We start from the raw sequence: 26,591 nt of genomic DNA on the forward strand, positions 1-26,591 counted from the left end.
TGTCGCTAAATCCTTCCGTTTTGTAAGTGTGCCGCGAAAGTTATGGAATGGAAGTTTGCATCGTTGTCTCGGAATCGTATAGTTCTCTCGAGTTTTCCCAGTAATTATACCATTATGTTTCAACGATGCAAATTTGGACGCTCAATGAAAGACAGTAAAACAAATGATTCATCATATCGTTTGTTGCTTTTATTATTTGCCACGTATTCGTTAAAAATTGTTGACACAAGTGTCTTTTCTCCTTTAAATTATTACGTTACACAATATTGATCAATATTTATTCGATGAAATGCAAAAAAGGAAAAATCGTCGTTACATTGACTTTTGTGGTCGGACAAGCATCGCAACTCGAATAATTAATTATTTAAATATGTTTTCTACCTAGAATAAATTACAAATAAATACAAATAGTTTGCTTCTACCTAAATTCGATATAATTTTGAGATTCTCCATTGGCGCTCGAAATCTTTAAATTGAGTATCGACGGTTGTAAAATTCATTAAAAAAAATTCCCTCATTTTTGAATGTTGAAGGACTTGGTTTTTTAATATAAATATTCTCGTTAAAAAATTTTTTTTCTCTATCCATTAAATACTTTGCGTGTAAAAATATTACAAAATCGAGGGACAGCTGCATCGTTACATCTCCTTGCGGGGAGTATCGCGATCAGCTGACGATATTCTTTTGAGAATTCATTGATGCTCGAGATTAACAGACGGCTTTGAGGTACGACTTTTAAATTTCTTCAAATACTCTAATCGTATTTCGGTCATCCGAAAAATGTTGGGAATCGTCGTGCTTCTTATTCCTCATAAACATAATACGATCACAGGATGTAAGTACGCGATAAATTTTCATCTTTATCAAATAAAATTCAACACTCGGAGCTTGTTACAAGTCTAATGTTCAGGACGTTACGGTCAGAATTGTGGCGACCAGACCGAGAGTCGCACCAGTCATGAGTAGACTCCGCCATACCGCACCGCTCACTTCTTCCGCTACTGGATATTCTATGCATAGTTGTTCCTAGAAGATGAAATTGATATGAGTTTTGTAAAACCGACCCGAATCTTTTCTATAGCATAACATTTTTTTTTTTTTTTTTTTCTTTTCTTTCGTACACGACAATGAGGTTTTATTCTACACGATTATATTCGTTTGTTTTAACTTGATATCCAAACAATATGATGGGTGATGCTAGCGGGACATTCGCACTCGCGATAAACAGATATTTCTTCGATGTATTTTATTTTCAATAAAAAAATATAATGTGTTTTGTTATTTTCTTTTCGTTTGACGAGTAACTTTTATTGAAGCGCATTCCTCTTTCCCGCCATTCGAATTAACTGTGATATTCGATGCGTTAACAAAGGCTTTAACAGATATGTGCGCGAGTATCTCTATTTTTTTTTTCTCATTCGCGTAACAATTTGAAAGAAAAATCATATTTGGAGCAAACGGTAATGAATACAAAGATGGTCAAACATTTTTTTTCACATTGAAAATGCTGAAAACGAGTCTGTTGAAGTTTAAAAAATTTCTTCGCTTCGCCAAGCTTCTTGATAAAGTTAATTTTCAGCCTCGTTCAATTTGATCAATACTTTTTTTTTCTTACCCAGCCGCCGTAGCCTTTGATAACATGAGCAATTTCTTCCCCGATGTATCTTGAAACATAGAGAGGCAATTTTTTTTTCAAAGCGTGCATTCTCCTGTCCCTCGCCCACAAAGCAAGACGGCCCATGAAAGCGTAGAGGCAAACAATTCTTGCCCATGTCACGCCGCCATGAACAAATAATTCGTCCGCTACACCCATGAAAGCCTCGTAAGCTGTGTCCGGTACGACGTTGAGACGATTTACCATACTTGTAAAAAGTATACTATGTTTGTTCAACATCTGGTAAACGTTATGCCTCATACTGCGCGATATAGGATCTCTTGATATTAGATACATGTCCTCCTTGAGGAGATATCTTATGACGTCATTGGCTAGACATTCGGCCATCACCTCGATCGAATCTTCGCATATTCCATACCTCGGAGGTGAGGCAAGCTGAGGAAACAAATTTTGTAGCCGAATCTGAAAAAAAAAAAAAAAAAGAACAACAAAGAAAACAATTTTTTTCTATAGAATTTGACGATCCAAAAATGTTTCAGACTCGCGTACTCCGGATAAATGACATTTTTATCCTTCTAAATAAATTTAATTTTCGGTATTTTCGTTTGTTTCTTTATCGAAATTTAATACTCTTGTTGATTTATTACATAAATAAAACGCGAGTCTTGTTCTGTAATACCACGTTTGTATCTCGATGCCAAGACTAAGGGAAGCAGATCGAGGATCGCGAGCCGAGAAATAAATACAAAAGCAGAACAATCGTGGGGGGAAATAAAAAAAATGACGATTCGTCGTCGGATCGGGTAGTTGAATGACGATGCGCGGATACAACAATTATCCAAGTCGACGAACACAGGCGAATGGCGTAGATTGATCTTTCGCTACGTTAAAACGTCATTAAAATCGCATTGCGAACAGAGGGCCGCGGTAAGGAATCAAAGTATAAAATTAATTGATCCAAGCCCCGCAGTATATATAGAGCGCGAGAGTTGCGACGATTTACCTGGCAAACTTTGACGAAAGACATAACGCCGCTGTTGGTTGCCGCACCATAGCGGCACAAAACTTGGTTGATCAGGGTCGCTCGGTCCCTCGTTGAATTCCTGTTACCGGGGGGATCGCATTCCACAATGCCGCCCACTCTGGAATGTCTTTCCCTTCGAGTTGACACACCATCCCAATCCCCGTCGCCGTCGCCGTCGCCGTCGCCGTCGCCGCCGCCGTCGCCGCCGCCGCCGCCGCCGCCGCCGCCGTCGTCGTCGTCGTCGTCGTCGTTACAGACGTTGCTTTGAGGGGCGCCACCATCGACACAATCGTAACTCTTTCCCTTTCCTTTAGCGATCTCATTGTTCGTCGTACCGGTCGTACCGTCACCGGCCATCCTTCCGCGTCGACGGAATTTTTTCGGCAGCCAAGTACAATCGCACAATCACAAACACGCCCGCAGGATTACACACGTTTTTTCGTAGGCGATATTTCAACGGGCGCAGATATTGGAGCGCAGAAAAACGCAGTTTTTCACGAAAAATCTGAACGACGAACGTGTGTTTTGGATGTAAAAATGGGTATATATCATAGATCGGCTATAACCGAATACATACAGTGGAATAATCGGTGTGACCGATTAGAGCAAGATTTCCAATGGTGTGCGATGTTCGCGAGCAACGTAAACGATGACGTTATGTGGCTTGATTTCCATGACTCGGTTGCTATGCGCTTGTCAAAGTCCCGTTGTTATACTTGGCCATAATCGAGTATATATAATTTTTCTTGGTTATTTTAATGTAGTATATAGTAGATGCACCATCCCGCGAAAAATTGTACGTGCCGCGATTATATATAAGCTCTCCTCGAAAAGCGAAAAGTTCACCCGCCGCGCTCACTCGAGTTGCACGAGCACGATATGCGCGATGCGCGCACAGAGGGTATATAGAATAACGCCGGGGGAGATTTCTTACCCCTCTGCGCTTGTTCGATATATTCACGAGTCGCGAGAGAAGGAAAAAAAAATAAATATACTACACGTTCGTGTATTGAATAAAAAAACAAAAGGAACACTTGGAGTTGGACGACGATGAACGTGCGCGGCGGTATTCTCGCTACCGCTCTCGATACTTTCTCGCGGCCATTTTTCCATCTTTTACCCCCTCCCGTTACCCCTTGTCGTCTTATATCGTAACTCTCGTCGTACGTTCTTCCGAGCAGACCGTGAGACGTTGCGTTTGCGCGCGGCGAGAAGCGTTATAGTAGCTCGATGCCACCACCACCACCACCACCGTCCCTTGTCCCTTTACCCGTTTGCCTCTCGCTAAACAGCTTCACCCCGTTTTACCTGCTCGTGCGCGGACTCTATGGACCATTCAGGTTTCATCCCCACTCGCTTGGTCCAATTATACAGAGAAATACTGCTCGCACATATATATTTTATTATATATATGCGAATATTCTTGAGCGTAGTCACGACGAACGCGTTTCGCGCACGAATATATATATATATATATATATACACACACCGCTATATGGCATCTTTTGCTTGTGCGTTTGTTCTCTTATTGCCCTCCTCCCCCGCGAGAGAGCCAACCGGCGCACAGGAGTAATGCATTTTTTCTCTCTCTCTCTTTTTTCTCACAGCCAATACAGATGACCGCCGGAGTGAACCTCTTGTGTTGCGGCGCGGTACGAGTTACCGAGCTCGCCCCGCGAGCAGCAGAGTTTCATTCAAGGAACGCGCTTCGCTATGACTGAAGCGGATGTTGGCTTGGTGGTGCATTCATGGCTCGACTTTTTGCCAAACAGCTATATATATATATATATATATATACTTTTTATCTCTCCGCACGATAGACATTGTAATTACGCCGCGTTATTTATTTATAGCCGTAGTGTCCGCCTCCAAGACATATATACATATATACATTTGGGCATTTTTTATTTAACAATTCAATAAATATAGATTCCATACATTGACACCGCGCAATAAGTATTATGGATTATGGAAGCAGCAGGTTTCGAAATAAATGGCACAAAGTTTAAGCAGAGCAATTATATAACATGAACTTTACTCTAAAAGAGATCTATCTATCGGTTAACTGAGCGTTGCAGTAAGACAAAAAGCGTCTATTCTTTAATTATTTTTGCATTAGTAGGGATGGAACAAGAATGGTAAATGAATCGAAAGCTCATTTATATAAATATAAAATATAAGCTGTCGTACTATATTTTTAGTGTATACTCGAGCATATTGCATATTTATATGAAAGTCCTATTCATTGAATATTATACAAGTTCTATGGAATCTCCGGGTTAACGCTCCGCATCACGTTCCACGTATGAATCATGCACGTCCCCCCCCCACTGCGCTCTACGAAGTGAAAGTATGTATATGCGGTTGCAATAAGCCGAGAATGCAACGCGATTCGAGCTCCTCCGCGGCGATAACGCTTTCGTATGTGCATTAAAAATGCTTGTTGCAGCATTTTTTGTTTCGGTAATGGTGATGCGGTCGCAGTGCGACATTTCCAAGCAATTTAATTTATGATTCCCCCTCCCCGAAAATGATTATTTTTACTTTTCGCAAACGACAATTCTAACGATAAACTACCACAAATCTTTTATTTGATTTATTTATTTTTCCTTTCTATTCCATTTTATATTTTATAAATAAATAATAAAATTGATTCGATAAAGCGGACCGCGCGTGTTGTGAAAGACTACAAAGGTCGAAGACTGTTTGTACATATGCGATATTACATATATATATTATATTGTTGAAATGATTTTACACGGTGAGGCTGGCTGTATCTTAACGAGTATACACAACAACGACGAGACTCGGTGTGTATAGAGCGGCGTGTCCGAGGTTTTTGCACACTCTCCTTCGGAACTCTTTTTTTTTTTATCCGTGCAGTCCGCGCAAGCAACCTTCAAAGGCCACAGAATGCTTCGATGAATGAAGTAGCGAAAAGTATCTGCGTGTGAACCAACACCGTCGTCGTCATCGTCGTCGGCGTCGCGTTCTCCTCCCAGACCGGATGTGTACTCGCAACGGCCAAGAAAACTCCGTTCCTGTGCATCTATATATCTCTATATATCTTCATATCTTGATCGCGAACGAGATAATAATAATAATAAAAAAAGGCATCTTTTCGCTGCTGGCGGCTCATATGTTTTATTGAAATTTTCTAGCTTCGTCAATTGGTTCGAAGAATGAGCAAACGTTTGCTTTTTAAATATTATTTCGGATGCTCGCCTGGCTGTCCGTCTGTCTGCCAAACGTAGGAGAAAATTAATATTTTTCGCGGAACAGATGTTTGTTGCTTCAAACATGTTTCGTCGCGCGCACAAACAGACCCAAACAATGTCGATTATGCCGATTGCTTCGTTCGAAGAGATCACTCTTTAGTATCACCTGCAGCACATATTTTATTTAATGAATTTTGATAAACAAAATATACGATTGTTATTCCTGCGTTGCCACAGTCGTCCCTCGTATATTTATCGTTAATAAATGTTAGTTACCATCATTATCGTTTATCAAGATGTATTATTATATTTTTATCCAATTTCTCTTGCTTAATGAGTATACGCGAATAGTTATCGTGAATTATTATTATAGGTATATTCGATATAGAAAATGTCGAAAACTTTTTAAATATGTGACCATCCTGTCAAACTTTTAATTATATTTGTGTGTCTACCCCTTTACCCTTTAGCACGTGTTCCGAACTTATGTACCACACTCCAACAAAAATTTCCTAATCAAGCGACTTGAAGTATATCTTTTGAATGAAGCCTTTCGAAGATTAAATATCTGTATTAAAAAAAAACCTCCCTTGAGTCAAATATGGTACACTCTGAATGTTTAATGATAAAAATAGAAAGAGTACGCGACAAGTAGATTTTAAGAATCCATTGAACCAAAGCCTCTGAATAAAAAAAAAAATAAAATAAAATAAAAAAAAAATCAAAAGGAAAAGAAAAAATCGTACCTTCCGAGTCACCATCTTGTGCGACATCCTCCTTGCAATTACGTCTTCCAATAAACTCTGACTTTGGAGAATCTTAATTGTTGTTATCTTAATTATCCAAGAATAAGTGAGCGTACATAATATAGGGTAATATCACTATATATCTATTCGCTTTTTTTGACTTATTTTTAAAAACCACAATAACAATCAAAGTACGAATAAGGAAAAAAGGTTTTTTTATTAATTTTTTACAAAACTCCCACTCATAGCTGACATCTTCGTCTTCAACATGCACTTGTACATACAAGGTGTGCGTGCCCGTTTTTTCCATGTTATACAGTAAATCCACAATCCTCAAACGTCCTCAAAAGGTCCTCCTTTTTTCTGTCTGCTGAACTGCTAAATTTCGAGAAAATTTCGAAAAATTTTGATATTTCGATTTTTATGCCTCTTATTGCGGCGGAGGCTGTGTCCGTTGTGCCCCGAAAAATTTTTTTCAAGAAATTCCGGAAACTAGGACCATGAATCAATGGTGGTGGGACTCCGATATAGTGCGAACACGAAATATACCCCAGCACGATGGAACCAAAGTTGATTTTTTGCATTCCTCAAAAAAACACATGACAGAAATGGGATATATAAGATTTGACTAATTTCTTTTCATTTACATCCAAGGAATGGAGCCTGAGCGGTGCCCCATTTCTTTCCCCATATATTACCGAGTTGACATTCAATTCGGGGACGGCTGTATTTCGAAAAATGTCGGTTTTACCTTTTGCCCCCCCCTTTTGGGACTCAAAAATAGTTGAAAGCGTCCAGCGTCCATTTCGCCCCATACTACCCTACTATATAGCGGCGGTACTACATAGAGTGATAATTACTTTATTGTGGAAGACGCGGTTTATAAACAGTTAGATTAAATACCAGCAACGCGGTCGGTTTTGACTTTTCTTTTCTTGACGCTTTTGTTTTTTTTTTTTTTTTTTTTCCCACACTATATTATTAAAGGTGCGGCCCCGACATTATTCACAAATGTTTATCGCGCGAGCGCTGCGCGCGCGTTCGCACAATTTCATTCCACTCGGCATATAGGTATAGCTTCGCGATATATATTAAATAAAATTCTTGCTAATACGATTCATGGTTTCACAAAAGTCTGTCAGAGGGCTACGGATGGAGCGCTCTCTCGCGTCGCCGGAGCACCACCACCTCCGCGTATACGCCGCGCAATAAGCCTCCCACGTCCCACGCCTCCCATAACCTTTCCTTTATTCCTCTATACCAAAATCCTACACATTACACATAGCGTCAGGATGCGCATCATCGTGATGACCGGATGCTCCCGCCGCAGCATGCCGAATGAAATTATTCGTTGTTGAAGGTCGAGTGTCGAGTTTGAGATTCTCGGGATAGCAAAAGATGCATGGTGTGTGTGTGGTGCTGCTGGGAAATCGGAAAGACTTTACCCGTTATTCCAACAGGCGGAATTCACGCCGGTCCATGCTGATGCTGAGGACACCTCCTCGCATATGAGGAGAGTATATATAGAGGATCTAAAACAATCGAGATACAAGGGTGTATATAGCAAACGTAGACGCGCATATAAAAATGTGTCAGCTCATATATCGGACGACAGCCTTGTTCTTCCATTGCTGGCTCCCTTCTATATTTCAGTATCGCGAATACGGATATCGAGCAGGTAGCAGGAAATTGAGCGCGAGCAACGATACATGTCAGCATATAAGATGCTCTATGCGACATCAGTTATATTAGAAGGCCTCGCCGGACACAGCCAAATAGGCTTTATGACTCACGTGTAAATTACATCTAATTGGGTAATTATACCATTGTTCGGCGTTGATTCTTTGAGCAGCAAAGCGAGAAGCTACGTTACGATAAAGAGGACCGTGCACGCGCGGATATCCTCGACCCTCGATCGCAGCAGCATGCAGCGTGTATATTTGAGCTTTTGAAAAATTTGGCCCAACCTCATTCCCCCCTTCTGCTCTGATGATCGCGATTACGTAATATATAATGAAATATAGTAACCGATTTCGCTACCGAGTCTCGATTCAACCGATATCGGATCAAGCGCAAAATAAAACGAAAACGATGCGACCGTGAGAAAAAAAATTGCCGAACGATTCGAGCATATACGAGGTTCAAAGTCTTGTGTTGTTGTAGGTATTTCGCAGGGGAAGACTAAATACAATTTGTAAGCGCATACCGCGAAACTCTATGGCTTACTTTTCTTACCGCGCCGGTCATACATATATATATATACGTACTATGGCACAGCGCAATAGAATGATTGCTTGACCGCCCGATGCTGGATAAATTGGATAAAGTCTTGTATAGTAATTTAACTGTCGTCGCCCGAGCAGGGTGCACCACGCTCTGCTGCTGTCACAGTTTTATTTATCCATTTATTTATTCTTCCTCATCTTAATTTTTATTATTTCTAGTTGAATTAGCTCTGCTTGGCGCTGGGCGCACCACGGGCCGTCCGCATATACGATATAATTTTTTTATTTTCAGAGAAATAATATTATATATCACGCAATCGTTGATCGATCGCCACGAACGAATTTATTCGTTCCTGATGTATGCTCGACGCTGCGCTTCCTCAAATCAGCATCAATTTTTGAATCGCTCCATGCTCTTTATACAGCATTCATCAACAACATACTATTATATTGTGCAATTATACTTACTTATATGTTGGAAAAGCGGATAAATTATTCGACACGATATCGGCCAATTACACAATTATCAGAATATGCTAGCTACGACGAAAAGCGTAGATCGGATAAAAAATATTTTTCAAGTATTATTGTCGAGCGAAAAGAGCGTAGCTGTAACCTTCTAAATAAATAATAATGGATAATCTGAGGAGGGCGGCGATCGGCTCGCAGCATCAAACGGCTCATAATAAGCGCGTGCGTACGGCGTTCGCACATCTGCAAGAGACTGCATGGATGATCCGATATCGGTGCGTCTATATAAGAAAGGAGCGCGCAAGCAAGCAGTGCGTATATACCGATTGCATCTTCGATTTCGTGGAAATCGCGATATATCGTAAGAGCAGTATTATTCGCGGCGGGAGAGCACAACCGCTTCGATCCAAGTTGTTGCGTATACGCGGAGAGAGTCTGCCGTCATCGTGTTATGAATCGTCGTATAGGTATAGCCGCTTCTCGCTTCTAACTTCCTGTCCACGCGGTCCACGGTTTGGGCAATAAGTCGCATTAACCCTCCGCCTCATTCGTTCGACACGCGCGGTGATTTCTCTCAATAATAATTGTTGCATGCGTCTCTTTTACCTCGTCGTCGTGCACATACTTTTCGCGATCGATCGCGCGCCCGCGTTGAACGAGATGGTCATATCATCCGTGCGCATATATATGGTGGTCCCAGCGGGAAACGGATTCCATTGACACAAGTATATATTATGTACCTATATAGATGGTACGTACTCTCTTGGCCGCGCCGCCCCGCCCCGCTCCGCGGCGGGCCGCGCGGAGTGACCTCTTCCCGAGTGATTTAGTTATCCCTCAGTCGTTCGTCACGACCAGGTCGTAGGTCATCCTACTAGGTCCGCGTACTCGCGCAAAAAAACATCACGATCGAAACACACGGGGTGATGGGAAATTAGAGAATTTTTAAGGGAGCTATAGACTCGCGTTGCCCCCTACTCTATGAGTGAGCTGTTGCTGCAGTACTATCCTTTCAAGGCTAGATATTATGTTTAGGTAAGTCGCTCTTTGCTCTTATATATCCGCATAAACACTATTTTTCGCATCATTTTTTTATATATATGATCCGTTGCCACACGAGCTCTCTCAACAACTTTTATCTATTTTTCCTCATCCCGGCCTGTATTATTTTAAATAAGGCGGGGAACTTTTGAATAAAAGCGGACTAAATCAATTTAATCGCTCGAAATTCTCTGTTGCATGAATAATAATAATAATAATAATAATAATAATAATTCGAACGATGAATTTGAAAAAATATACATTTTGCTCGTTGCACGCGGCGTTGTTTCTCTTGATAACGACCGCGGCGGCGGCGGCGGGGGTGGCTATGCGTGAAAATATTTATTATTTTTTTTCAAATAACAAACCCAAACAAATGCTTGACGGATAAGCAGGAAGTTCGTAAACGCGCGGTTAGGTAGAGTAGAAGAATAACCGATCCACGCGCGGCGTGGCACCATCGCAGAGCATGCACACCGCCGGCAAGAGAAAGAGAGTGTTAAATACTCGACGTTTTATCAAGTGACGAATGGACACACGCATAGAGAGAGAGACGAGCGGAGCACGGTACGCCAATTACGAATTACATTGAATGAACCTCGGTGTGTCGAGAATTAAACCGCATTGAAAATGATTCGTGCGTACTTAACTTGCGATAATCGGGCTAGAGGCCCTCCTGCGAATCTAATTCGACCGCGAGCCTCTATATATTTAGTGTGTTCGCGTAATACTCGCAATTATGACATATACAGGAACTTTTGTGGAGCGACAATTAAAAAGACCGGCGAAAGGCGAAAGGTTGAGCGCATGGAAAAAGAATTCTCGGTGGCGCGCGCACAGGGAACGGTTGAAACAGGTCGTGTGTGCATGGGTGCGATGTAGACGCGCGGCTGAAAACAAAATAGTATATAGTATTTGTTATTTGTAATGGCTCCCGCGTACTCGCGCGGTTATGTATGCGAGTAGGAAGGCGACGCATGGCGTATATCAAGCTGGTCGTATCAAAGCATCAGTGATTGATTGATATATAGTATACTCCTCTCGCGCCTCGTGTATTCGTCACGTCTAGCAGACAGATTTATGAAACGGGAAACGGCTAGTATATACTTCATATACGGTTTAACGGCGAGGGTTGTTGACGTTATACGGTTCAGTTTTTTATACAAGTACTATATGCCCATGCGACGAAACTGGCATGCTTCGCGAGAGACTCGCTATTTCAAAATATCGGATTATTAAATTACTGCTTGCGCGTTGATTATAATTTCATATATCCCCCCGCGCACTCGCTATGTTCGCTCCGCTACGACCATCTCATCAATAGCGCGCTTACCAATTTATCATAATCGTCGTCAATTAAAAAAAATTTGTTGGATATCATCGAAGCGGGACGTCTCTATATATTATTCGAAAGAAAGTTATTTCGTCAGCGTCTAATTCGATGCGTCTCAATTGTGCAGGGTTTTATGCCTTCTCCATCATCCCAAGCATCACACACACACACACACACGTTAATCTCGTATCTATGTATACCAAGAGCGAACTTGCAGCATCCATTTTTTACTAACGCTTTACCAGCGAACCTGCTGCATGGTGTGAATTATTTTATAAGTATATAATTTTTCAAACTTTCAAAGGTTCTGCCTGATGCGAATTCACCCAATTGCAATAAAATTAACGCTAAATATATTAATCGTTCCAAAAAGTGCAATGCGGGCCGAGTATTTAATTGAGAACGCTCTATAGCGACGCAAAAAAAATACTATTTATATTTTTCCTCTGCCATGCCTACCGGTAAAATCTCTCCGTGGCAAACACGTGTTAACGCGGAATTAAAAATCTGTAAGCCAATTAAAATATATCTGCGCTGAATCTAAAATGAGAAACGATTAGCGTTTGGCCGTCAATAACCAGCACAAAGCAGCCGTAGCAGGACCGCCGCGCGATTGTGCGAATAAATAAATTCAAATATTTTTCACTAAAATGCGCCTATGACCTTGCATGCTTGGATCGACGATAGAGAGCGCGCGCGCCACGGTTGAGCCGTCATACCTAATATATACGACTCTCGCACATGCTGTACAATTTTTAAAGCTGTCGTCCCGGCAAGCAGACGACCCGTCAAGTGCGATCGCATTTTTTCCGTCTACGCAAACAACAACTATCTTTTTTTTTAAGATTTAAGATATCTCGACGTGTCGCATGCAGCGGCCTAATGTTCTTCTCGCACTACGAATACTTATTATATATTATATATAGACGATCATCATCATCTACTCTGTACGATACCGCGCCATATGCATTCGTGCGTTATTATATTTGTCGCTTAATCGAGCGTATTGTGAAAATGTCAAGGTCTGCTCTCGGAGCAGCTCGAATCAGCTCGAATCACGAATGTGCTGGTGCTAGTACATTCGTAATGTAGCCTTACACCTCATACGCGCGCGGCGTATTAATCGTTGGAAACTGCATTTCTCAAAATAAATACTATATATACACGCATATGCGAACCTTTGCGATTTCGGTATGAATTTTTTCAGAGGTCGTCGATACATCGCAAAGCAAATAAAGGCATGATCAATTAAATGCTGGACGTTACAAGTATATACGAATACGAATAACGTTGCCCGGAATTCGTGGGAAACTTTCTTTCTCTCTCTCTCTCTCTCGAAGCGCTCGGGCCGGGTGGGTAAAAAAGAAAATTCAGCCGTACAAATGCGGGCTTGGGGTATAAAATTGGTGTGTTTTATTTAATGATATTTGAGTCCCATAATTGATTTCCGTTCCTAGTTATTTCTCAAATTTCGCAAGCAAAGGGATCAAAAATAAAAATGCGAAATTTATATTTTTCTTCCATTTCGTGATAGAGCTAGTTTTCGCGGATTAAATATGTGATCGCTGTGTAAAAAGTAAATCGGTACAGTTTAGGATCGAAGTAAAAATTTTAGTTTATTAAATTGATCAAATATTCGCAATTTCACGCTGCGCGTACATTATTTTTCCTCAAAATTCACCAATTCAAGCTTGAAGCTAATTTCAGCAGGTAAAAAAGTAGGATATAGGCGCCCTATAATATATATCCTATATATGCGCGCGTCCATGCATATGCGGATCTCGATATACGAGATTATAGCGTATACGATATACGCGCCTCGCGCTCTCCTTTAAAACGATTATTCCCATATAATACACTATAACGTTTATACGTTTCGTTGAAATTCAAGGGTGACCAATTAAAACGCTCTTCCTTTTTCGAATCGAATGGAAAACACGTACGTGCGGCAGTAGCTATCGCGCGTATGATACATATACATATATAGTAGATAATTAAGTAAATGAGACAAAAATTTTAAAAGATTCATTCGCGCAGCCGCCGCAGACGATGTTTCGAATTCGTGTCGTTTTAATTACACGCATATACCTACGCGTTATCGAGGGAGAGAATTGCGGTGAAAACACTTGCGGGCATGCTTTCTCGCTGTTAGTTTCTCGAATGCTGCGCGGGTGGTTAATGCGTGTATAGATATACCTATATATAAGCTTATCTCTATACTTTTGTTTGAAGGGTACACACACACCCGTGTCGTCTTCTTCCGCCAAGTATATATGAGTTTTATTTTCATACTTATATATAATAGTACGCGACCTACTACTACACTGATTTTCGTATAGTATTACGTAAATTATTCAAATTCAATTGAGCATACGCGCGCGCGAACCCCTCGAGCGATATAATATACTTATATGCACACATAGCGTACAGATACTTATATATATAATATATACTCGACGAGTTTTCATTATTTATAACGCGTTTGTTTCTTCTGTATTATATTTTTTCTGCTATTTCATGTGAAATTGTGCCTCGGTCACAATTTTTTTAACGACCCAACGACCCAGAGGCAGGAATTTGGGGGTGGGCTGCGAGCAAAATTCGTGTAAACAAGGTGCATGATGATGACGATGATCCCGACGACTACGCTTCTCATTGTCCCTGCTAGTATACGTCATTTTGTTCGTCGTGATAAACGTCACGAATCAGTAGAGAGCGTACGAGCAATGGGATTTTTCGAGAAAAAATTACGCAACGCGAGAGTCGTGACGCGCGCGCGCACGGTTTTGCGTGCTGCAAAAATGATGCGATTGTTTCATCGACTTTTCTTATAATACTACTAATATTGCGCGCGTTTAAACGACGATACGTAGAGCGCAGTGGAGTACGGCGGGGAAAAACAAAAAAAAACGTCGTTTTCGTGCGCGACGCAGTGCGAGATATTTATTATAACGATACGCCGGGAAAATGTTGTCTCGGCGCGTTTACTAATAGGCGAACGGAGCACGATCCTACGATGTGATTTATTGTTTCAGCACGCGACTGCATATGCTCGTATAACTATCGAGTATCGCACCATTCAACCTTCTTTTCTCCGTTATATACGATCAACCCCGTTACGGAGTACGCGCATGATAAGCCCAGCATCCACCAATAATAATCGAATAATTTTTCAGGTTTATTATGGAAGATGATTTTTACATAAAATCATGTTGCACGCGAGGATGCAAGCACAGAGATTCTTATTGCTTTAGCCGAACATATATATATATATATATATATATATATACGTACGCGCATGAGCGTGATCGCCCCATCAACGCCTCATGATCCCGCGATCGATTATTTTTATTGAACAATTTTCGCCAAAATACCGCTCCCGCTCCGTGTCTTACCGCGCGCGTTTCCGTTTCTTTCGGTCGAATATATTGAATGTTTTTTCACGGACGAAGCATCATTTTCATAGCGCGTGTGCCAAAAGACATGTCAAATTACACAAATAAGTATAGAATGAGCAACGTGTAAGGATTTTCTCATATCCGCGCGACAAAAAAAAACTTGTATAAAAATACAATCGAAGATTTTAATGCCAAAACGTTTTTTATTTTTTTCGCTGCCGATATCTTATAATAGCTGGACGCCGCTGCGCGCAGAGTTCCACAACTTGTTGGTACCCAAACATCAATATTTTCTCATTGATTCTCATTGAGTCGGGCGATGAGACTAACTCTCGCATGAATAACTATTACGTTATTTACAAAAGCGCTTATCCATGTAACATGCATCAACGACATTCGAACGTAAAATAGTATGAAAAATTTCGTCAACTTGTACTATATTTATAAATTTTTTTATTTCATCAAGTATCTGATCAAGCGCTTGATCTTTTGGAATTTCCCGATGCGGAATAAAAGAACAAAAAAAATATTCATCCCCGGTGCGTATATTAAAAGATCGATAAACTGCAACAATGTTATACGCGACGCGGTGGGTCTGCTGAAACGCGCGTCTTCGCGTCAACGAGACCACCTCGCCCTTAATAATATAACCCGCGGTTCAATCGGAGTGCGTTGTACATTATTATACGCAGTAGTTGAGAATAAAAAAAAAAAAAAAAAAAAAAAAAAAAAAAAACCCCAAGTCTTTCCGAAGCGACACAATTATTCTGCTATATTTGACGATTTTTATATATAATCTAATATATTACACGCGCGTTCATCTGTTTGTACTCTGTACATATACGACGAGATGGAACGTTTTATGAACATATCGCGTCGTTTGGAAAGAAGGTTCGGCGGTCGATGGAAGGGGAAAGGAGTTACGATTCCCCTCCGTTCGACTCGTCTCCCCGTATATAAAGCTTTCAGCTTTGTACTCGCTCTTCGGTTGTTCCCGCTCCGGGCAACTTTTCACCAAGAGACTTGGCACGCCGTACAACGTAAGTTTCTTCTATTTTTATTTTTTCCAAATTTCAATGTGTCAAACTTGGATCATTCGCCCGCCGCAGCTTTGCTTCGAGATAATTTTTCATATGCCGCGATGAAAATCACTTGAATCTTCTTCCATGCATCTATATATATAATATAGTTCAAAACAATAAAATTTATCCAAGGGTGGAAGAAAAGCCCACCAGACAGAAACGAAAACAAAAAGACTCGATCGTATACGATTTCAACTATGCTCGGTAGTACAGCGGATACACTCGCTGTGCTATACGCAGTATTGAAAACCCCGTTCAATCGCCTATATACTGTCAATTGTTTCAGCGTTTCCGCGCGCAATTAAAATCCTCGCCGGTAATATTGCATTATTGTCGCGTCTTAGTTCTATATAGAGATAAAAATACTTAAAATTTTCTTTCCTTTTCGCGTATTTCCATGATGATAAATCCATTTGTTTTCATTGACGTATTTGTGTATACATACGCTCGACGGTCATCGCATTTTCATTTCTGTTTTGTTTTTTTTTTTTTTTCGGGCGAATAATATATATGATGAGACGCCTTGTTTTATTAAACAAAATTCTCAAATTTTGGTTCGTGAATATTTGCAAAGAACAAGTCTCTCGGGGTGGGCGAAAAAGAGGTCAGTGGACGCGTCGCTTTTGAACGGAGAGTCATCATTAATTTCCATATGAAAAAAAAAAAAAATCATTCAATTTCAAAACGATTATTAACGACGACGAATAGGGAAAAAGTGCTTTTCAGCGATTAGCAATGGGTGCTGCCTCCTCCTCTTCCTCCTCCTCGCGGCGCTTTTCGACAAAAGTGATGAAAACACGAAACACGACACGCGACGAGTTTTCCCGTCAAAATTCATGGAAATAAAGAAATTTTGTACAATTGGATGTTCGGTTGTTGGATATTGTTCGGCGTATAGGTATAGATATATAAAGATGCGGAAAGTGCCCCGAAGAAATTCAACTTTTCGCCCTAGAGAAAATCCAACGGTTGAATGATATAATGGGAGAAAAAGTAGCGCGCGATCGTTGCGGACGAGAGGGAGGGGATCGAAGATGCGAGCAATATTTTGCTTCGAATAACGAAGCGTGTGAATCGTGTCAACTCGTTGAGATGCGTATATACATATAATCTCGCGCGCTGCTGCTGCTCGGACTCTGTATTGTCCGCGACCACGTTTTATCTCATAAGAAAAACTGCGGGAAATTTGACTTTGTATAAAAATATATTGGTGCGGGTGAAATGCGGAAAATAAAAAATCTCTCAAATTACCAAATTATCATTTTTCGTTGATTGTATAATTAAACGATCGAGTGTTGAAGAATTTCTGTAAGTCACATGTGCGTGGTTGTTCGCAGATATAAACTCGTTTTTTCGCCTCATTTTCGGAGTCGAGTCGACTCGTATAGTAAACTGATAAATTCGATTTACGTCACAAAAAACCAGCTGTGGATGTGTATGCATACTCTCATTTGTCAATTCTAATGTGGATATTTTGCCGCCTATCACTGGGTATACACGGGTTATTTGAACAACGATAAACGCCGATAAATTTATATCAAAGTGGTGTAGGATCGTGGGTCCTGGTGAAAATGCGTGAAAATGATTTTATGATAGTTCGTCGGTCGGTGAAAATCTTTAAGAGCATTTCTTTCGAATTCTTGATGCCGCATAGGAATGAATCTTGACGTTATGCCTTTTGCATGTTATCGCGTCAAGAAGAACTTGTAAAATTTTTTCGTCTCGAATTATCCAGCAGCATTGCTTCGCGCAGCAATATTACAATAATTCGAATACCAGATTCACGCGGCGCTTTTTCATTTGCAAGAAGAATAATAATAATGCGATCGTTGGCAATCACGCGAGCATTTATTATTCTTTTAAAAACACCATGAATCTTCATCAGTTCGATCGTTGGCTCCGTCGTCATAAACTTGCCACATGAAATTCAGACAGCAGAGTACGGCAACAACTACGGATCGCTACGGATAGTCTCTAAAAGTAAACATGACAGCGCAGAATAAAAGCACACGATATTTTGGTCTTATACGTTAGACAGAGAGAGAGAGAGAGAGAGAGAGTAGTGCGAGAAAAAAATGCGTGATCGTTTTATTCTTAGCCTCGAGACGAATCCGGTTGGAACCGCTCTTAAATATTTTGATCCTATTACGCCACGCGGGGGGTGGTGGGGTTGAATGAGCTCCGACGACAATTAATTTGCTTGACCGCATCGATCACGTGCCGGGGTTCGGTCGCGCGCGTATCCATGTTTTTACTTTTGCGTTTCGTCGTGGAAAATACCGAAACACACAAACGAGAGACGGATTTTCGATTAATTATTCTCTCTCAAATTGGATCGTTCGCACTTGACGCGCTATCAACTTATTAATCTGCTTGATTACTGCACACAATGATTACTGCGCGACGAATCGTATCATCAAATTTATATATAGTATATATATATATATATATATATTGAAACGTTTCGATATTCGGGAGATGGCCAATTTCCCAAATATCGGAACTTAGGATTTTTTTTAGTTTAAGGCGGATTTTGCCAGGAGTGGCTAAAGCCTTCCAATTCCGATTTCCTCGTCTTCTTGCAATCCGATGAGCTTGGCTCGAACTCGACCTTCAAGAACGGATACTTTGGTCCCCGATGTAGGAGCATCCAGTGCTCAATATTGCTTTATCGCTACGCGATCGAGCAAGGCCGCGCTAAAGCGTACTGCGATAAGCAATCTTCTCGACATCGAAGATCGGTTATGCTCCATTATTTCTATGTTTGTGTACAAAAAATATTGAAGGAGCCTTATTGTTGTCATACGGGCGCGCGTTGTTCCGCTGACGCGAGAGCGCTTCGTCCGTATAGCCCGCCTCTGACAGACTTCTGTCAAACCAGAAATCGCGCCAGGAGTAAGGCTATCATCAATATTACAAAAAAAAATGTCTACCAAATTTGAATGAGCTAGGAAAATTTAAACGCAGATGCCACCGAAGAACAATGCAAAACACGTTTATTTATCAAACTTGTTACTTAATTATTATCTGCCTCCCATAACAATAATGATTATAGAAATCTGAAATTTGGCACACTTCAGTATTCAGTATTAAAGGACACTTACGAAACGGAATTTTTTCAGATTTTTTCGAACTTTATTTCCGTGATTTTTACCGTTACAAAGATAACCATATTTTTTATTTTTTTACTTTACTTTTATGACGGTCAATCGAAGCACTTTTCAACGTCACTCTGAAGCATTTAGACAAAGTTTGAGCCGTAATCAACAGTGTACGCTTGACAATAAGTATAACTCATATACAAAATCGAACTTACGTGAGATTTAATCGGCGAAGCGGTCGAAGCAAAGTCCTCTTGTTCGCATCTTGATACGTTTTATGGTAATCTCCGATGACTTGCGAAAGGAATTGTTTTTGTTCCTTATCGTTAGTGAGTCTACTGTTGTAGGGTGGTAGTATGGGGCAAAATGGACACTTGAGGATTTAAGCAAGTTTCATTGATGAGCATATATGGTCTTTCAACTATTTTTGAGTCCCAAAATTGATGCCCAGTCCTTGTCCTTGTTTCCCGAATTTCGTAAAAAAACAAATTTCCGGGGTAAAACGGACACAGCCCCTCGGAGGCATGAAAATCGAAAAATCGACATTTTACGAAATGCAGCCGTTCCAAGCGATTGTTTCCGAATAGGATGTCAACTCGGTAATATGGGAAAATAAATGGGACCACTCAGGCTCCATTTCTTGGATGTAAAACGAAAAAAAATGAGTCAAATCTTATATCCCATTTCTGTCGTGTTTCTGAAGAATGCAAAAACCTTTTTTCCTTATTCGTACTATTATTTTGGGTATGTCACCGTGGAATTCAACGATTTACCATGATTTATGGTCAGGACATGATTTCGAAGCGAAAAAAAAAATTTTATGCGTTTTATGAAATTTCAGTTTCGGGGTAAGTCCGTTTTGCCCCGAATTCAACTTTAAACGGGCACAGCGTCCATTTTGCTCCATATTACACTCTACTCTGTTATAATTTTGAATCCTCTTTCGGCAATGTCGTCGACAATAGCAATATTTTTCACGATTTGGGCGCACCAATATCATAGCTCGTACTCAAACATCATTGGGTGGACATCGCGATTGAGGAAGCTGTTTTATCAATATGGAACCGTTCGAAGAAAACCGTTGATTCAGGGGTTAGAAAAAAAGATTAATGTCCTTATCAAGAAAAGACGTAACTTCAGATTAACAAAAGAAGGATATCTTCAAATTCATAGAAAGCTGCCCGGAAATAAAAAAAATTTACTTCCTTCTTGTATACTACATACTACATGCCCTCGTCGTGCCCTTATTCTTGAATGATAGAATTAAATTCATAACTATATAATTACAAACGAACGAAGAAAGCAAACAAATTTTATCCATTCTTGTATTAGAAAATGGACAAGGCTCAACTCATAAGTAAGCGCGCCATCACTATGCACAATTTATAGAAAAAAATCATATAATAATCGCACAACATGATCCATAAAATGATACTTTATGTCCACTAAATTTATATCACGTTAAGCTTTAAAAAAGTAAATAAATAATTCTACCCATTGATTTGAAAAAAAAAAAAAAAAAAAAAAAAAAAAAAAAAAAAAAAAAAAAAAGTTTCCCATGTAACTTTACAGTTTGTTCAAAAGTGGGAAATAAAAGACTCACTAATGATGAGAAACAAAATTTAATCATGAAGCAAATCGTCGGAAATTAAACAAAAAAACGTATCCAAAGGTTGGCAGGGGAACTTTATTTGAAGCGCTCCATCGATGAATTCTCACACAATTGCAGGTTTTGATGAGTTATTGTTAAGTGTACATAGACTGTTGATTACGGTTCAAACTTTGTCTAAATGCTTCAAAGTGCCGGACAATCAAAGTGCTTCGATTGACCGTGATCAATGTACTAAAACATAGATAAAGCTTTAAGCATTGTATTAAATGCTTGAGAAAGCAATTTGTTACTTTTAATTTTTTTTTAAATAAAATTTCAATAAACAAATAAATTTATTGCATATGCATATTCGGGGGTAGGCCAGCGTGTATAGGGAAACATGGGGCAAAGAGTGACCACTCACGGAATTCCGATTTCTGGGGCACATGATCAGTGAGAATTCTATTTTGATTGACAAAAATCGCACTTATAACGGACTTGATCTTCATCAACAGCTGGCCACACAAGGTGTTTTCGGCATTTTAGGCATGTTTCGCAGCGAATCCAGTCTTCGGAGGAATGCGAATAAAGTTGATCGCAGAAAATAGAAGCAACGTCTGCCACAGACAAGAATTTTTCTTTTTTGATGATCTCTTTTTTCTTACTCAATTATAGATTTCCGCGATACGACGGATAAGAACGGGGTTTTGCCAGCACGGGTAATAGCAAAATTTATCCAAGTATTCCGACTAATTTTTTTTTCATTCCATCGAAGGAGGATCGGTCCTCCTTTCTTTTCGGTTTATCGCAGCAGCCTTCAATGTTCAATGCGGGAACAGTCAATTACAACGTCTATATTCAACGAGAAGTGACAATTATCGATTTTCACCGCATTCGAGGGGGTGGCCACTTTGTCCCAAATTTTTTTTTTCAATATTCGAGAAATAAGAAGGTGGAATCATTTTTGGGACATAAAAATAAGTAAATTATCATCATGCGCTAACCGACAAAACTCGTTAAATTCCTTAAGTGGGCCACTTTGCCCCATACTTCCCTATATCTTTCTCGCACTCGCGCGCAAGTGATAGATCACCTTAATTGAGCCACTGCCTACGCTATAGTGTCGATTTCAAATTTAAAACCCCGCCGCCCCGCCGCGGTTTCGAATTCACATTCCCAAGGAGGGATCGGCGTAATCGCGAGCAAGCCCTACGCGTACAATATTCTCTCGCATCATATACACTCGCGCGCCGATCTCAAAGCTCTCCTATATATACGGTTGACCGGAAGTTTCGATTAGCCGACCCGGCTACGGTGTCCGTAACGAAACTCATCTTTCATTGATATAGCATTTATCTCGTAAGACGATGCTCCCACGGGTATAGTCTCAAATACGCGTGTATACAGACTTCTTTATTGATACGCCTATAGCTTTTTATTATATGCGCTTGTCATCAACAAGCATGCGGTCGAAATGGTCTTTCAAAATGTACCTATATGAAAAAAATAACCAAGAAATTTCACGATAACCCGGTTTACGCAACGTCTTTTTTTCCTCCGCATGCGCATGCAATTCGCAATTATGCCCCATATAGGATAGCGAGCGACGTTAATCCACGTATCGAACAAGCACAATTGTTCTGCAGCACAGTCGCGTTATCTATTTTGTATGTTTAATCGATCTTACATTATTCACTTTCGCGGTAGAGATTATTGGTATTTCGAAAAAATCACCCGACGAAATTGTCTATACGCGCGCGCGCACGGCAGCGGCATCGTATACATAAAACTCGACGAGTTTCAATCGACCGTATATACCTTGATCACGAAAGTTTAGTGTTTTTCTACTTTACCGTTGCTACTATAGTATAATCTCGTCATTAAACATTAAAACATATGCGCACGGTGATTATCGCTCTTGCATGGATTTCATGTGTTATTACCGCCGTGTTTTTTTTTTTTTTTTTTTTTTTTTTTCGTATTGGTTGCACGAATAAAACATTCCTCGGCCCTCGATATTTTTCAAGTATAAACGATTGTACAGCAGGACGATTCAACGTTGCGATTATTTTTGCCTTCTCGCGTCGTTATATCATGCGTCAATATCACATTGCGATAGGAATCAACTTTTTTATTTTTCAAACGAACTAGAATAATTTTTTTTTTTTTCCACAATAATGATACACCATCCGCATATTTTGAACACGCGAGCGAGGAGTAAATAGCATATTATATAGGGGAACATGGGGCAAAGTGGCCATCCATTTTTTTGGGGCATTTTTGAATTCTTAGGCAAAGTGACCACTCACGGAATTCCGATTTCTGGGGCACACAGGATCAGTGAGAATTCTATGTTATTTGAGAAATTTATATAACTATTTGAGGCAGAGGGTGAGAATCATTTTGCGAATTACTGATAAATGTCTATTTTATTTTGATTGACAAAAATCGCACTTATAACGGACTTGATCTTCATCAACAGCTGGCCACACAAGGTGTTTTCGGCATTTTAGGCATGTTTCGCAGCGAATCCAGTCTTCGGAAGAACGCAGAAAATAGAAGCAACGTCTGCCGCAGACAAGAATTTTTCATTTTTGATGATGTGACTTTTCTTACTCAACTAGATTTGCGCGATACGACGGACTCGTGATATCGGCGGTTTTCCCAAGATTTGCCCCCGATAAGAACGGGGTTTTGCCAGCACGGGTAATGGCAAAATTTATCCAAGTATTCCGACTAATTTTTTTTTTTCATCCCATCGAAGGAGGATCGGTCCTCCTTTCTTTTCGGTTTATCGCAGCAGCCTTCAATGTTCCATGCGGGGAACAGTCAATTACAACGTCTATTCAACGAGAAGTGACAATTAACGATTTTCACCGCATTTGAGGGGGTGGCCACTTTGCCCCAAAAATTTTTTTTTTTCAAAATTCGAGCAATAAGGAGGTGGAATCATTTTTGGGACATAAAAATAAGTAAATTATCGGCATGTGCTAATAACCGAAAAAACTCGTTAAATTCCTTAAGTGGGCCACTTTTGCTCCATACTCCCCTGCGCATTATACTAATTGCGTGTGAACGCGCTGAAATCTCGATCGCGTCGAGCGCGTCGAAGCGAAAGTTGAAATAAAAGTTGACTCAAAAAATTTGCGTCGCGTTTTTATAGACGATATTTTTTCCCCTCTTTTCTTTTTGTTTTTTGTTTTTCCGATGTTTTAAGTCCAACTATATATACAAAACGAGAATTTGATGAAAATTTCGGACAATTTGATCGCGCATACACAAAAAGTTGAATTACGACTCGCGGAAACGTTCGTTTTCGCTGGTCAAAATTGTTTGCAACTGAAAATTCGTATGGCAATCTCGGGTGCGGATGAGAGGCCCTGTATGTATATATATATATATATATATATATATACATAATATGATAAAAGTATTGCGGACTGTGCTCGGAGCTCGGTAAACTACCGACGCGCAGTATACGTCCAATAAGATAGAGCGCATACGATGCTGGACACACGCTGTAGTTCAGTTGGAGGTGGCAGGTATAGCTGCTTTTAGTTACTTGAAACGATCTACGACGCTCACTTTATCACAAGTCGCCGTATCTCGCGGGTCAAATTTTCTAAATGACGCTCGCGTTAAGTAACATTGCGCGCTAGCTTCTTTTCCCGCACGATCTCGATCGCGACTCTCGTTAATAGTGCCCACGAGTATATAATCACTAAGCTTATCGGTATATTGTTCACAGTATGTGTCATCATCAAAATTGTTGAATAAAAAAATAACACATTTGTATCGGGCGCGCGGTACACGTTCCTCGATCGCTTCCCCCTGATCGCCCGCCGCGTGCTGGTCGGTTCACCGTATCGTTTCCCCAAGTTTCGAAAGTAAACACAGTTCTAAGAGTTTCATACGAATGCGGACACTCGTACGTATCCGCATATGTCATATACTTACATATAACGGAGCTGATGAAAATATTACCAATCAAATAAACAGACGAGGATCGAATGGAAGTTTCACGACAAGACGTTCAGCTTCGTTTTTTTTTTTTATTTTTATTTTATTTCTTCGATTTATCATGATACGTGAGTGAATTATTATTTCGTTAAATTGTATATGACAGCATTGAAAAGTTGCAACTGAAAAGATTAAAATGCCTCGCCGTTCGGTATATTAAATAGCGATAATCGCGGGTCATAATTTTCAAAGGATCTACCGTGTATTTTTCGGAGTCATCTAACCGCGGTATACAAAGAGCGTTTAAACTTTCGGTACTGCAACCGCGCGCGCTCTTTGCTCATTGCGTTTTCATACCGGGCAAAATTCCGGATTTAATTGTATTGAACTCGTGTTGACAAATCACGCCGACGATCTCTCTTCTCTTTCTCTCCCATTATATTCAGCACGCACACAACTTTATTCCCCGGTAATTCACATGTTCGAGATTTCTATGACATAGTCAAACTCGTCCTCTTCGAGCCGCACACTACTCGCGAATCTATATTATAGCTACGTAAAATCACGAAAATATTTGTAATCACGGGCAACTATATTTGGATCATTATCGTCAGTTCGACCTAACAAGTACCCCAACGACGATCATTTGTTTTTCTTGGAACCTCCCCGCCGCCGCCGCCGCCGTCGCCGCCGTAAGTTTCCGTATATCGAATCAATTTACTTTGTAAAACAATCTGCTGCCGCATGTTTAAAATGTAATAAGATTATGCTTTTCCAATGTTTTCGCGCGGAGCCACGCCGGAAACGGCGCACTATGGCTTTCTATCTTTTTAAATATAAATTGCGGCGAGACTCTCGTCGTTATTTATTCAATTGCAATGAAAACTTTCAAAAATCGTACCGTTACGCAGGATAAAATTCGAATCACCGAGCATCTAGGTAGGTATACACGAGTGCCCAAAGAGTGTAGGACTTTTATTCCTATCTCCACCGCGAGCGCGTTGCATGGCCGGCTGTATAAATAACGAGTAAAGAGTTACTGGGGTACAACGACTCGTTAGCATATACCATTACTCCGTATAGATTTGTGTGAAAATAACAAGTTTTCGGTACGACGATTATAAAGGAAATTCGTTATTGTATCATTTTCTCCTCGTATATATTCGATCCTCCGGTGGGATTCTACTCTCGAAAGATAACCGCGGCGGCTTATCTAACCATCCGGACAATTAACAAGTTCTCGTTCTCAAAGAGCAATTCTTGCCATGCGATTCTATCGCTTCCCGCATCATCTCTCTTACAGTGGATAATAGACGTGTGCGGCGTCGGTGCATGTACCATCGGAACGCGCGCCGCATATGTATCCGTGCAACTGTTGGAATCCGCTAATTATAATAGACCTTTGAGGTCTATTAATCTAATAAGTTGCAAACAGGTCAAGGCTCGACATATATACGTTACGGGCTCTTTGACGACGTCCTTCGTTCCTTGTTTCTCCCGTTAACGGAATTGTTGAAACTTGTACACACACACATGGGCGTGATTCAACTCGGCGCGTTATAATTCGACGATCCATATATCGAGAGCCACTGAATATTTCGGTCCCCCGTTGATCCGAGGCTAACGAATCAACCTTCATTTTATATATTTTTTCCGAGGTTTTTCTTTTTCTTTTTTTTTCTTGGAATTTACGCAGAAAGGCGCGTATATAAGAGGTGATCACCTGTTACACGCGTACCGTAACCCGTAACGGTAGCGATAGGAGCAGAATATAATATATATGTAT

The 26,591-nt window shown here is 40.4% G+C and overlaps 2 protein-coding genes across 5 annotated transcripts in view; one reads left to right on the forward strand and one right to left on the reverse strand.

Annotated features, from left to right (window-relative positions):
• Positions 1-167: 167 nt before the first annotated feature.
• On the reverse strand, positions 168-4,327 carry LOC122412825 (uncharacterized). The gene is made up of 3 exons (XM_043422715.1): positions 2,619-4,327; positions 1,616-2,077; positions 168-1,026 (listed from the first exon to the last, which is right to left on the reverse strand). The coding sequence occupies exons 1-3, from the start codon at positions 2,994-2,996 to the stop codon at positions 907-909; spliced, it is 960 nt and encodes a 319-aa protein (XP_043278650.1). The 5' UTR covers positions 2,997-4,327; the 3' UTR covers positions 168-906.
• A 5,820-nt stretch (positions 4,328-10,147) lies between these two features.
• LOC122412057 (synaptic vesicle glycoprotein 2B) overlaps positions 10,148-26,591 on the forward strand; it is a 28,134-nt gene continuing 11,690 nt past the window's right edge. Inside the window, exon 1 of one of the 4 annotated variants that reach the window (XM_043421328.1) lies at positions 10,148-10,334. Coding sequence is in view for 1 of the 4 variants with exons in the window: in XM_043421325.1 (XP_043277260.1) it covers positions 15,922-16,111 (190 nt within the window). In the remaining 3 variants the exon portion in view is untranslated. Of the gene's footprint in view, positions 10,335-15,906; positions 16,112-24,453; positions 25,498-26,591 lie in introns of those variants that run through there. The other 3 variants (XM_043421325.1, XM_043421327.1, XM_043421326.1) reach the window with 3 other exon arrangements.

Source organism: Venturia canescens, chromosome 6 (genome assembly GCF_019457755.1).
Source record: "Venturia canescens isolate UGA chromosome 6, ASM1945775v1, whole genome shotgun sequence".
In the NCBI taxonomy this organism is placed as follows: domain Eukaryota; kingdom Metazoa; phylum Arthropoda; class Insecta; order Hymenoptera; family Ichneumonidae; genus Venturia; species Venturia canescens.

Bases quoted from the DNA above. Each gene is read 5' to 3' on its own strand.
- LOC122412825 (XM_043422715.1), bottom strand. From the start codon at position 2,996: ATGGCCGGTGACGGTACGACCGGTACGACGAACAATGAGATCGCTAAA. The intron at 2,078-2,618 runs GTAAATCGTCGC...TTTTTTTTTCAG, and splicing joins CTTTCGTCAAAGTTTGCCAG to ATTCGGCTACAAAATTTGTT. The intron at 1,027-1,615 runs GTAAGAAAAAAA...TTCATCTTCTAG, and splicing joins TCAAAGGCTACGGCGGCTGG to GAACAACTATGCATAGAATA.